The 13,901-nt window shown below is 40.7% G+C and overlaps 1 protein-coding gene and 1 long non-coding RNA gene across 3 annotated transcripts; one reads left to right on the top strand and one right to left on the bottom strand.

Moving 5' to 3' along the window:
* Positions 1-812: 812 nt before the first annotated feature.
* On the bottom strand, positions 813-8,034 carry LOC136420737 (uncharacterized). Of its 2 annotated transcripts, none has more exons than XR_010753300.1 (7): positions 7,734-8,034; positions 6,904-6,983; positions 5,804-5,846; positions 5,456-5,582; positions 4,603-4,851; positions 3,957-4,072; positions 813-2,712 (listed from the first exon to the last, which is right to left on the bottom strand). It is a non-coding gene; the product is annotated as an uncharacterized lncRNA (long non-coding RNA). The 2 variants fall into 2 exon arrangements; XR_010753301.1 differs by having other exon boundaries at positions 5,465-5,582.
* On the top strand, positions 1,336-7,358 carry LOC136420736 (uncharacterized). Its single transcript, XM_066407825.1, has 10 exons — positions 1,336-1,980; positions 2,456-2,739; positions 2,973-3,185; positions 3,607-3,840; positions 3,986-4,077; positions 4,199-4,407; positions 4,525-4,875; positions 5,015-5,173; positions 5,475-5,682; positions 6,003-7,358. Exons 1-10 carry the CDS (start codon positions 1,336-1,338, stop codon positions 6,311-6,313), a joined length of 2,706 nt encoding a protein of 901 aa, XP_066263922.1. The 3' UTR covers positions 6,314-7,358.
* Positions 8,035-13,901: the final 5,867 nt, after the last annotated feature.

Here is a 13,901-nt window from a genome sequence, read left to right as displayed (position 1 = left end):
ATTTCTGATGTTACGGCCCTATCTTGTGATTATATTGACCCACCTCAGAGTTTATACTAACACAAGCATTCCCTTTTGTGCCATCATCAATATAATCCTCCTTAAAATGTTTAAAGCATCAAGTAGGCATTTAAGTAATTTATGTGAAAATTACTAATTTCCGACAGTACGTTTCTTTTTAGGAATGTTAGTAAATCTGAAACAAAAAGAGGAATTATTTGTAATATTGATCAGCTTAATAATGACTCTTTTCTTTGCAATCAATGTTATTTAGTAAAAGAAACTTTACACGTTACATCCTCCATCACCTTGAATGGTGAGTTTGAATGGTATTTTCAAAAAATTAAGTGGATTTGAAATTAATGATTTCCTATGTCCTTTGGGCTTCATTTTAAGTTGCTTTATACGTATGTGCACAACTCCTAGATAATAAGGCAGTATTTTGATCGAAGCCATGAAATGTAAATATTTTCATGACAATTGGAATAAAATCTGTAAAACATATTGCGTTCTGTCCAGAGAGATATTTTCAATTAAAAAAACGTCCCCAGATTTGTTGTTAGTAGAGCATTTCAAGGCACTGCATCACGCCTGTTCCAAGAGCCTTGTATTCGATCATTTAGTTCCCCCGGCGCTTCGAACAGAATGTTCCGCAACTTCCGGGTCGAGTGTGAAACATCGCGAGAATGTGCGAGAATGAGCGTGAATTGGCATAATGGCTGCGGCGGTAAAGATCACGTAGACATCGCCAGTTTTTGCGTTAAAACAACACAATTACACATGACACAATAAAATAAACTACTCTTACACAATGACAATGCCTTTGTGTCTTTAATCTATGTCAACATAGGTATGTAATGAGGCATAAACTTGAATAAAGTCATAGGTTGCTAGAATCGCACGACACCGCTTGCTTGCAGTGCAGCTCCCGCTCGTTAGGCGGGAAATTGGTGCAAGTGGGAGGTGGAACCACAGCTGTTAGTAGAGGGTTTTTCGTCAGGTAATTTTTCGTGTTTTTCCTAGCTTATGTCCCCTTTCAATATTTTCTGTTGAGTTTCTGGTGTGCAAGGATTTTTCTGACCTGTAATCGGTTCTTGTTTGGGGCGTACTTATCCCAGTACGTTACCTAGTGCTGAACTGCCGAACCCGGAAGTGAAATTCAGACATTGTACGACCGGCAATATTATTTTTCACACTCATTTTTGAGCTCCATCACATTATCCTACAATACCCCAGTAGGAAAGCTGTAGCTTAATTGTTTCACAGTAGTAGTTCCTCCTCCCACAGAAATGTAAGTTAGCAAAAGTCAAAAGCCCCCCCCCCCCCCCCCCCACCATGGCTCAGGCCACAGCTGACGTTAGTAAACATATCGAGAATTTGAGGAAGCTGTGTCGTTTATGTGGACGAAGGGCCTTGTCATATGCACAAGGAAAACAGGGACTATCTGCAGTTTCATGTTTGGACTTTGTACAAGAGATCAAGTCTACTTTCGGAGTAGACGTACTCACAGACAATGGTGAGCAGGAGCCACCTATGATATGTCACAGTTGCAGAAAAAAACTGTACAATGACATCAACTACATGGGGGCCCATTCTGTATGGCAAAAACACAGCCCCAGTTGCTCTGTGTGCAGTCAGGCTGAGAGTATGAGAAAGGGAGGAAGACCCAAAAAAGTAAAGTATGGAGGACGACGTCAGTCAACAGGAACTACTGATGAAAATTTTGTCACTGATTCTGGAAATGGCATGGCCAATTTGCTGGAAGCACCCCCACCCCCACAATCCCAGCAGCCTGCACTTCCTGAGGGAGCAAGCCTCTCAAACAACAGCATACAGAACAACGGTGTACAGAGCATTCTTGCTGAAGTGAACCGGCCTGGCCCACTGAGGCCGTGGGAAGAGCAAATCCTCACACCTCTTATCAAACGTAAGCTGGCAAGCTCCAACAAGAGAATCATCAAATGCAAAACAGGTGGCCAAGTAAGTGATATTCAACTGTTAGACCTGTCTGTTATACAAAACTGTCACGGTACATGTCTGTGTTTCTAGAGCAGTATTTGACAATTACCATCAAATTAAAACAATAAACTACCACTTGTTGACATCAAAGCTCACCCTGTCTATACTTGGTTACACAGGTATATCAGGTCTATCAAATCAGATACAATTAACCAATTCCATACATACATGTAATACATTCTTTCAAACCAGTCTTCACCTTAAGTGTACAGAACAAACCAGCTTATACAAATCAGTTAATAGCCTGGGTGCCATCCTATTTCTACAGCTACCCTAAAAAAAAATTAGGGTAGCAGTAGAAATAGGATGGCACCCAGGCTAATCAGTTAAGTCAATTACATTCAATACAGGTTACCTTCACTAGAGTAAATGTTTCTCTTAGGTGACATTGTTGGGTGACAATGGGTAACTTATTTTTATTGTCTAAAAATTACAGCCAATAACCCTAGCCAGGATAACAAGTGCACGGAAGACAACTACCGAAGTCAGCTCGAGTACAAGAAGGAGAAGAAGAGGTGAAATCCAGCAGGCACGGGAAAAATCCAGTGGAGGCGAAGGTCAGGCACAGCTGCTGAGAGAGCTTCGGGCTCTTACAAGGCAGGACCTACAGCGGACCCTGCAGGAGCTCAACCTGGACACCATCCGCATTCCTACAGGCCACCTCCTGTCAGCAGTAACCGACATCGGCTTGACCTTCAGCCAAACAAGAAAATGGAGGAGGTTTGTATTACATGATACCATATGCCTAAGATTGAACATCCATACATACAATATGTTTTATGCTATACAACTCGGACTAATCACAAATTTTCTAAGCTTACCTAGTAGTGATTAGCTCTTGGTTGCACAGTGTTATAAATCAATGACTATCATAATAATGTCTGTGTGTCCCTTCTGCAAACTGCATCTATGAGAACATGTAGCATGTATTAAAAAAAATGTTTGTAATACAGATGGATGAAAGGCTATAACATCTTTGTGGAAAGCGAGAGGACGTCAAGGGCTCTGGCAGCAAACATCCTTGAAAAACAGAAGGTCGAAGCAGAGCTGCTCCCCCTGGTGGTGGGAAAGAGGAGTGAAAAGGTGGTGTCCCTTCGACCACATGCCAGGATCATCAACCTGGAACTGTCAGTTGGGGACACAATCAACAAGACTGCCACAGCTGGGTAAGAAAGGAGATTAATAATCATTGCTGAACATAATACAACAAATGATCGAAGGCACAAAGTAATCAACATAGAGGTAGTCTCATCAAACATATCAGAGCTATCTATGTCAACCTAAGATACTAATTGCAGGGCTAGGAAAATTGATATGAACAAAGTTCAATCCATCCAGGCATTCTTGAGTTATACTGTTTACAGACAGATGGACACACACACATTGAACGCTGTGCAAAAAATAACCTCGGCGAAGGTAATAATAAATATGTTTCTTTCACCATGAAATGTTCAGCCTGTAAATTTACACTAAGAGAGAAAGCTAATCTACCTATAACAAGCTGAGAAACCACCCATGTTGATCAAGCTGGTATGAGAAATGAAATATAAAAACCTTATCATATTGGTTTAACTATTCTGTTGACAGAGATCTTACATGGCACGAAGGGAGGATCCCAGCAACTGAAGTGTGGGTAAAGGTGCTCGGAGATCATGGTGGTGATCTTTTTAAGATGGCCTATCAAGTTCTCAATCAGTGTCAGCCCAACTCCGCTACCACAGTATTCTGTGCATTTAAGGCCAAAGATTATCGTGAAAACCTGACAGCAGCCACCAAAGCCCTCTGTGTTGAGGTGGCAGCATTGCAAGGATCAACATGGAGGTAATCACATTTGTAGTTGAAAGTCTAATGTTCCAATGAAAGTTCTAAACTCTTTCCCTGATAGAAAATTACCATGGTTACATGGGATATAGGGTAGCTTTGAAAAATATGCTCACATTGATTGAAAGAATTCCTTCCTTTCCAGCTCCCCAGATGGCAGCACACCTTCCCTAAGGCTTTTCGTGGCTGGAGACTGCGCCATGCTGTCAACATGGTATGGACTGTCCGGAGCCTGCGGTAAGAGTACAAATCAGACATTCAACCACAACAAAAATTTCTGCATTTACAACCACAACAAAAGTTCCTGCATTTACAGTATTTACAACTATACTGTTTCCTACTATTTTGATACATACAGGCACATACCCATGTTTATGGTGTGAGGTGCGAAAAGTCGACCTTAAGAAGGGCGAAGAGGAAGGACAACAGGCTCCTCCAGCGCGTACACTTGCCACACTGTCTCAGAGCTACCACCAGTTCATTCATGAGGGACATGGGGATATCAGGAATGCAAAGAACTATAAGAATGCGATAGCTTCGCACATGATGGATGTCCCCATTGAACAGGTATTTTCTTCCTCAACTTGTTTATGACACTTCTTTAATGTTCAATCATGATAATGATGTATAATACAAGCTTTGGCTACTTTTTATTAACAGGTTACTTCTGCTTTTCCATCCCAGGTGTGCATCCCTGCCTTGCATATAAGTTTGGGCATCTTCCAAAAAATGTTCAAAATGCTAGAAAGGGACCTGCATGACCTTGATCTACTGATGGGCCTGCACTTGGCGAAGTCTGACCCAGACGAGCGCCCCGACATCGAGCTTCACCCAGATCTGCACACCCTGGCTGGGTACATCGAATCGGTGGAAGCTGTGCGCATGCTGGATGAACAGCTAGAGGGGGTGGAGGAGGAGATGCTCGAGACGGAAAACCTGCTGGGTTGGGCCGCGGTGATGGAACAAGAAGAGAACCTTAACTTCCTGGCCCTGCAGCTCCGTTACGGAAAGCTGCAGAAACAGAGAGATGACCTGGTAAGTCGATATAATAAAAAAAATTGATATGCGGTTTGACATGAATTTCATTTTATGCATACATTTTATCTGCCATCTGTCAAACATTTACATTGTTGATATTAGCCTTAAGAGACTGTTTCAACTGGATTATTTTCAGAGATCAAAAGCCCAAGAGGTCCGTGACAAAGGGAAACTGGCTGTGTCAGAAGGCCCCTTGACCAAGACACTGGAGGTGGTTCTACATGACTTCCATGTAAAGAAGCAGGCATACCACTCCCAATCGTTCGTGGGCAACCATGTCAACACTATGCTCAAGGTACTTATAAATAATTCTTCTTAGGCAATGCAAAGGTACCCCCCCAACAAAAAATGCTGCAAAAAAAGTCCCGTTTTCTCTATTTTCAACTTCAATATGTAGCTAAATCTTAAAATCTGAAAACCAAGGAAATATCTGGATGTAGCTTTATCTTTCTGTATATGGTATTCAGTAAGTCCAATTTGTTAAAGAGCCTCAAGCAGATCCCAATCTATTATAATAGCTCCCAAATCTAAGTTTGAATACATTACTACAGTAAGGAAAATAAAAGGTTAGACTCACATCACTTACTCTTTTACAGGACGCTCCCATCCAAAGGCTGACAGCAGCTGCCATGGAAAAAGTTGACCAGCTTATGGTCACAGAGGATATCGACTTTCCGCTATCCTTGTACAACAGAGCGCAGGCCCTGCAACACAAGTACATGACTGTCTTTACCCTGTTCGGTGACTGCCATAGGAGATACTCTCATGCTGAACAGGTGTGTGAAGAGGACATCTCTACACTAGGTGAGGCATGCTTTATTTGGGAAGCATAGTAAAAAAATTCTTCATTCCAAAAAATATGATTTAGAACTTTAGTATTTCTTTACAGTATGTAAATATCTAATAGTATGACTTCCAAACTCACATTGTTTGAACTTGAAGCTGGACAGATATAGATCTCCTTCAACCTGAAAACAAGCAGGAGTAGATAAATCATTAGTAACAGAATGTCTACTCAATACATGCAACAGAATACATTGACTCATTGCAACAGAAATGTAAAAATCTACTTTTTCATGTTAATCACAAAGTATGAGTTCATACAGTTGAGTTTCTTTTTACAGATCAGAGTATCAAGAACTTCATGGCGTTCTTCAGAACTACCTTCCCCACCGCCACAGTACCCCTGAAGATGCACATTCTGGAGGCTCACTCTGTGCCTTTCATGAAAAAGTGGAAATTCGGCCTGGGTTTCTTCGGTGAGCAGGGAATTGAGCGTGTCCATGCAGAGTTCAACAACATACTCAGAAACTCAACAAGCGGGATCCAAAATGAGGCCCAACAGCTGAAACTAACAATGGAAAGGCACCTCCTGAAAGCAAACCCATTGAGGGTGGGTGGGGTACCGGATCCTGTACCCAGGACCAAAAATTAAAAACACAACTATTGTAAATGCTGAAATGTTTGCGGTGGTTTTATATCTACCGTTCTCGTGAGCTTAAAACCACTCTGTAATCAAAGTCTAAAGTTGGATAACCAGATATGGGTTAAAGAAAAACATTTGCAGAGGAAAATGTTTACCAATTCAATAGAAAATACTGTTTTTACTGAGGAGATTAAATGTTTGTATGTTTAAGCAGCCATCACATCATCATATGTCTTTTTAGCAATTAGAATGCCATTTTCTACAGTATTTTGAGAAAAAACTTAAAGGGGGGTACTGACAGGACATGTGGGGGGTAAGGATGGGACATGTGGGGTTCATTGTGCTATATCAGGCAAGAACTTGATCACAGAACTGGTTATATGGGGTGATTTGGAATTGGGCAAAAAACCATCACAATCAAAAGCTTGTAGTGATTACTTTGCCTAGAAATCAAGAGGGGGTATTGACGAGATGGAATTTCAATAGTTTTGCCAAATATTTACAGATTTCCACATTGTTTTGTATTGTCGTATTCCTCGTTACACCAGCTTTTGGAAAATAACAGTCTAAAACAGTTATTGTCTACACATTCTTATCACCTGGTAACATGCCTTTGCCTGTCATGCCAGCCTCTTCTCATTCCGGGTAATTCCTCTTCTCCAAGCACTGGTCCAGCATTCTTAGATATGGAAAACAAATGGAGAACATGACTAACAAGTTACATCATTCTGCCTGTTACAGTTACTGACAATGTAGAAGTCTGAATTATACTTGTCATCACTACTTCTCGCAAAGTTTATTGTAAACACCCGTCATTTCACGTGACCGCAAATACAATTGTTACCTTTTGTAATGAAAGTTACAGTGAAAAATACTATAGCTGACTTGTATTAGATCAAGGAGGTTTAACCTCCTTGATTAGATGTAACTGGATCCTTAAGTTAAACTATATGGATATTCCTGTTCAGCAATTTCAAATATTACTAGTTCTAATAATTATTACTGTTAGTGTTTACATCAACAAAGTGTCCAATAAATCATACATTTAGACTTACCCATGTGTTACTGTCTACTTCTGGAAGTCTAGTTGAAAATCATATTTTGGAGACTGTTATGATTAAAATTGACTTGACAGATCTTTGTACAAGAAACACGCTGTCAAAACATGTAAATATCTTACAAGATTTATTATTTCCGTCGCCAATATAAGCTAGGACATAACATTAGACAGTAGCAATATGTTTCGAACTTATGACGTCATTGCTATAAAGAAAACACCATCTCGTAGATTTACTACTGTGCGAAGAAAAAAACCTTGCACAAAAAAACACCACTAATGACACAATGCACAGCACATGGCCTACGTGTTGCATTCCGTTTATGTCTACAAAAAACTCTCTATAGCCTTCAAACGAGCAAGATAACTTACCTGACTCCGTCAGTTTGTCAGGAACATGGCAATCCTCTCTCTTTCGAAGAAAGCGTCGATTTTGATGGAAAATGTGGCTGTTTTTGCGGAATTTTCGACAGCAATTTCTACCCACGACCGCCGCCATTCCTGCCTGTTAATTTGAGCCCAGTCTGGCTGCGGCTTCATGCGCATGAGCGGGGTCAAAGAAGGTTGCGTAATATCCGCCTGGTGCAGTAGAACTCGCAGCCGCAGGGGTCGCATGGCGTTCCGGGGGAAAGCGCATTCTACGTTCCATTGACTAAATGCGTGCCCTAGAACAGGCGTGGCATGCTCTTTGAGTGAACTGGTAAGGACACCGAACAGCACACATTCTGAACCATGCAAAATGGTTTGCGGAATATCGCCACTTCTGAAGAGAATTGAAGAAAATAGGGCTGTGGTCTTTGCCGGATTACCTTCAGGCAAAAGTGCAGCTGGGTGCGGTGCGAAAGTCACAGACGCTGCTTAAGGTATTTATTAACAAAAAGGTAAGGTATGCCTGGTGGTCTTTTGATACATTCCAGCACTTATAATCTCTATACATGTAAAAATCTGCTGAAAGGTATGGTAGACTTTGACCAACTGATTGGTAATGCAAAAGACCACTTTCCTTCAGCGATGATTGTTATGTCTATCATTTGCCAAGACAAAAGGTACCTAGTTGATAGACATGTTGCAGTGAACGGGTTTAGCTGCACTGTGCTCGAGGTGCTCAGTAGTGCAACTATGTTGAAAGTATCGACCAGTCAGTGTTAGCAGTTGACTGCTTGCATTTTTGTCAACATGGGAATGTACCTCTTTGCTCTGCATGTACCATTCACAGGGGGTTAACCAACGTCATACGTTGGAATTGCATTTTCGATGCTGAGACCAATTCGAAATAGGTCGTTCACAACTTCTATTCTAACGTCAGTCAATGGTGTTTCTGATAACTCTGTCGCCTACCATATATGTAGACAAAATGGAATGTATGTTTTTTTAAATGTTTTTTTTTAGTATAGAATGAAAGTATTACATACTTCTTTCTTTCTTCTTTCTTTCTTTATTTCGGGTATAAAAAAACGAACCCATAGGAACATAATACATAGCTAAAAGGGTTATAGGCTTAACACAAACATCAAATGACATACAAGCACAAAGAGGTTTAAAACAAAGCTAGGTGCACAGTAGGCCGTACACATTACGGAAATATGAGTTCCTGTAGTAGGCGTCAGATACAGTATGTCATATTGATGAATTTCGTAATTTTTAAGGTCTAAATCAAATCGAAGTCTCTCAAATCGAAGTTTCTATGTTTTGACTTAAAAAATTAATTTCGGTAAATCAATATTCAACCACCTACAGAAACTTGAATATTGCGATAACGTTCCATACATGTACATAACAATCTAGTAACAAGTTCCATTTTCTTTTTGGTGAAGATTTAAACAAGTTTGTTTTAGATGGATAGAACTAAAACAGTGAACATTACGATTCCGTACGTTCAAGGAGTTTCAGATAAAATTCGACGTCTCCTGCAAAACTATGACATCGCCAACAACTTCTAACCCAATTCCACCATCAGATTAGTGCAATCCAAAGACGAAAACAACATTAAGTCGGATTTTTTTATAGATTAAAGTGCGATGATCCTCATTGCAAGGATACATATATCGGGGAAACAAGCCAACCTCTGAAGGCAAGATACAAACAACATTGTAGGGCCAGTAACAGTGGATTTTCATCTGCCATATGATAAACAACCTCAACAAACATAGCGGGTACACTTTCCACCTTAAATCTTCGGATATTTAAGACAAGAAAATAGAGATAGTTCGAGCTTGGCGTAAAGGAAGCCGCGTATGAAAGCACCTACGACCGTCGCTAAACTGAAAGGGGGTCTAAGGATTGCACCGTCTAGCACTCGGGATAATGTGTTATAGTACTGATTGCCATGTAGATCAAATCAACATTTTTTATTACTTGATTATCAATCACTTTTTTTGTATGTGTGCCATGGTCTTGTTTTTACATTTAAAAAAATGCAAAGAAAGAAACGAAAAAAAAAACATTTCAATATGGATGATAGAAAACCATGCCAATACACTGTGTTATGTGCAAAGTGATTATTGCCAAAATAGTATACGTAGTTTTATAGATTGATATTATAAGGTTGTCATCACATAACTAAGTTATAATACGGATACAACTCAATTTTTTTGTATGATCGTAAGGTCATCACGGAAATTGTGATCCTACAGTTCCATACACCTATCGCCGTGGAGATATGGTGTCAGTATCTCTAGACAAGACGACTGAAGACATGGCTGAGATGCCAGTATATGAAAACAAAGAGAACCGTGCCGAGGAGCAAGACGTCAATAAAGTTGAGACGCGTGCCGAGGCCACAACTACCCAGCACCTATTAGAAAGTACATGACGTTTTTGGTTTATCGGCTGTAACACTGACAATTTATGTGTGGAACGCTTACAGTTACTAAATTCAGTTTACACTGTTGAAAGATTTTGGAATACGTACAACCATATTTCTTTGCCGTCTAATATACCACAAGGGTCGGGGTATTGTCTATTTAAACGAAGATTAGACGAAGACCACACAAACTCAGAAGGGGCGGAATGGGTCATCCGATATCGTCGCAGTGAAATAAGAGATAACCTTATAGCAAACACTGGCTCTTTGCACAATTGATAATGATTGGGAACGAATCTAACACAATTTCTTCGAATGTTTGTGGGGGGGGGGGGGGGTGAACTATGGACCTCATATACCAATCAGCCTGTAATCCATGGTGTCGGACAGTACTTCAGATGAACTTTAAAGTCTGACCTGCCACGATTCAAGAGAATACGGTACTACACACACACGGCAAAACAGAACATTGACACTATATAGTTGCTTTTCTGCGAAATTACGTCTTCCTTTCGAATAGTCCCTTTTGTCCTATTCTATTAATGCCAACGTGACATTTGCATAATCCAGAATCCCATATAAAGAGGCAGTATCCCGCCACAAACTTATAGTTTTAATACTCAACATGCCTGTATATAACAATTTATTACAGTATAGTAATAATTATAATAACTTTGAGAGGCAATTTTTAATTTTGTTGCACTTCCGTGCACAAAGCTAAGTGAAAACAACAAAAGATTTATGGAATCAAAATACAGTTTAGAAAACGAAGGAACTGCTGTGATGTGAAATGTCCTGTATTTCTCGGAAGGAACGAATTGATTCAGAATATTTTGCACGGTAACTTCGTGTACAAGTCTTTCACCGCACATTCTGCAGTAGAGTTTGTCGTGCCAGAATAGGCCTCATGAGTCATGAGAGGCACCGCCAAGCCAGGACTACCCAGAGTGACTGACTGTTAAGCTGGGAAACCGATCATGATCGAAGCTGTTTACCGTGTCCAATAAGAGCCCAAGAAACTACATGTGCATATACTCCCATGATTATATCTATTGCACACAGAGAACCTTTGGTAGTTTTACCGTACAAATACATTAAGTTGTGGCCATCGGTACATGTAATGGTACATTGTGATAGTAATTACAGAAATCTGAGTGTTATGAAATGCCATATCGTGAAGGCTTTATTTGTGTAGTGAACATAACATTTCTAATACATTTCACAGTTGTGTGATGGTGCATAATTTTATATTACCAATATAACAGGTCATATGATGGTAGCTTATACACACAATATCCCCTTTGTTACTCTATCAATCGTAGTGAATTGTACAATTTTTAGAAAGTATCTATCGGTTTTCCTCTCTTTGTCAACCATGTATATTTTACAAGTTTATATAGTCCTATCATGCAAGGCATTGAATGTGAAATTTCCGCTTCCCAAAAAATACTTTTTAGCATACTTTCCTTAGTAACAATGAAAAAAGTATCAAGTATTTTATGTTCCTGCAGCTCGACGATCTGAGGGTTAGGCGAGGCATCTCCCTGCAGGACGAAGTCAAAATCTTGGCTTTGACTGGTGAGCCTCTTATCAAGTATGGCCAAATCTCTTAAAGCATGTTGCATAATTCATTGTACACAGTACCTGTTTGTCATTTGCAGACAAAACTAACTTCCTTCTTCATTTGTGAAGAACTTCGTATATTCTTATTTTCTCATCTCTTATTCGTTACACCTTTTTCATTTCTACTTGCTTTTTATTCTTTTATATACAATTTCTTTCTTTAAATTGAAGGAAAAATATACTTAAAAAACAACAACTCATTAACAGGTTCAGAGAAAATGCAGCCAAGGGCCTCGATCCCTTCTGAGCCGCAACCAACTCTTAGGATGCCCTCCTATGGCTACGCGTCCAGCTGGCCAGGTCCCTTCAATTTGGGACGGGAATGACTGTGGCCAGCCTAGTACACTAGACAACGAGAAGAGGCTCCTGCCTACCCCAGTGGCCTTATCTGCTGGTAAGATAATTTTGGACGTAGCCGCCGGGGGAATACACTCAGCATTCCTTACGTCCAAAGGAAAATTGCTCACCTGTTGGCTAAATGATGAAAGGATAAACTTCTACGGCCCAGCGAAGAGGAGAAGGCCTTAAGGACTGCATCTAAGTCCCTTATCCCGCCCGGGTTGGTAGTGGCTGAAGTGTCTTGTGGCACCAGTTTCACTTCCATCCGAGACACCTTCAGCCGCATCATCCATGCCGGTCAGTTGAGTAAGTCATCTGTTTTACTCGTTTGAGATGGAGTTTCTTTTCATTACATTTCATTCACATGCAATATTATGTAGATATTGTTACATCTGTTTCTCCCACATTTGTGCAGGACAGCAATGGGCTTCTCACGACATTGGGTCCTGTCCGGTGAAGGTCCCCTTGTGGGCACCATGCAGTGACCAAGATATCCACTGGCAGCAACTATCTGGCAGTCCTTGTTGGCCTTAATGTTGCCACATACGTGGTTGCGGAATGAGGTCACCTAAATGATTTGTCAACAAAAGATCATCAAAGAGTACCGCATGTACGTTTACAGTGGTATTGACTTTTACACTAAGAAGATACATTTGGCATCTGCGTGTACATACAGCTGTATGGTCTATTGCTTTATTTCCTTAACCTGTTGGTATGGTGGTTTCTCATACAATCCATGCAACAGTTGTGACATATAACGTCTCATGTTTTCCTACAGAGGCGACTTTGACCCTGACCTGACCCCCTGGACCACAGCCTCCAAGTTCATCGACGTCTGCTTCGGTGACACCATTGGTGCTACTGCAGCAGGCGACGTTTGGAGCTGTAGTGACAACCTCCGGTATCAGCTGGGTAATTTACTGAGTACTGTTTCAATAACCCACAGTCATTAGATTTAAAACTGATAATTCTGATTGTAGTGATATATGAGACTGATCAGAAGTATGCATACAATTTTTTTTACGGTAGCGCTGGTTGGACCTGAAGTGATCTGGACTCATACACGGATCGAGTCACTTTCCAGCTGGCGATGGGGGAGATGCATAGCATTGGCCTCAGCTCCTCAGGTAAACCTACTTCTTCGTACTACCGCTCCATTTTCCCTTGGTTTTCTGGAGTGATTATTTATGGTTACTGCGACTATCACTCCTAGGCTCATATATCCCTTCTATATCTAAGATATCCGTTGATTACATTTTATCTAGTGTATCCCTGACAGACTCTTTTTTTCTGCTTTGGACTCAGGAGTCGTTTTCTGCTGGGGTGACCGTTGTGATTGAGAAGTTGTAGATGGAACTAGTAATTCACGAACATTGAACGCCACCATCCTGGTTGTCCAAAACCTGACAAACAACATCAAACAGGTCACAGCGGGCCCAAGACAGTCTTATTGTTCGGCCAGGCAAGGTCAGTTTCATACACACCTTGTCAAGTTGTTTGAAACGCAGAATAGAAGAGATGGAACGTAATTGACTGTCCCTGAGTGTGCTTCGATTCCTGTTAGTTACATGTCTGATGGATGAAAAGGTTTTCTATTCATAACCACATTATATACCATTAATGCTGACGTTTTGTGACAGTCACCGATATATCATACTTGTGAATAAAGAATCGTGTTGTCAAGTGATTTTCCAACCTGTTTGAACTATACTGTCAGATGCCCTGTCTGATGTTTGTGTTTCCTTATTTTCTGCAGGCCATGCATACGCTTGGGG

This window comes from Branchiostoma lanceolatum, chromosome 15, assembly GCF_035083965.1.
Source record: "Branchiostoma lanceolatum isolate klBraLanc5 chromosome 15, klBraLanc5.hap2, whole genome shotgun sequence".
Classification (NCBI taxonomy): domain Eukaryota; kingdom Metazoa; phylum Chordata; class Leptocardii; order Amphioxiformes; family Branchiostomatidae; genus Branchiostoma; species Branchiostoma lanceolatum.
Note: the sequence above shows the minus strand (reverse complement) of the source record. Positions and strands in the feature narration are given on the sequence as shown.

Bases quoted from the DNA above. Each gene is read 5' to 3' on its own strand.
- LOC136420736 (XM_066407825.1), top strand. From the start codon at position 1,336: ATGGCTCAGGCCACAGCTGACGTTAGTAAACATATCGAGAATTTGAGG. The intron at 1,981-2,455 runs GTAAGTGATATT...TAAAAATTACAG, and splicing joins AATGCAAAACAGGTGGCCAA to CCAATAACCCTAGCCAGGAT. The intron at 4,078-4,198 runs GTAAGAGTACAA...TGATACATACAG, and splicing joins TGGACTGTCCGGAGCCTGCG to GCACATACCCATGTTTATGG.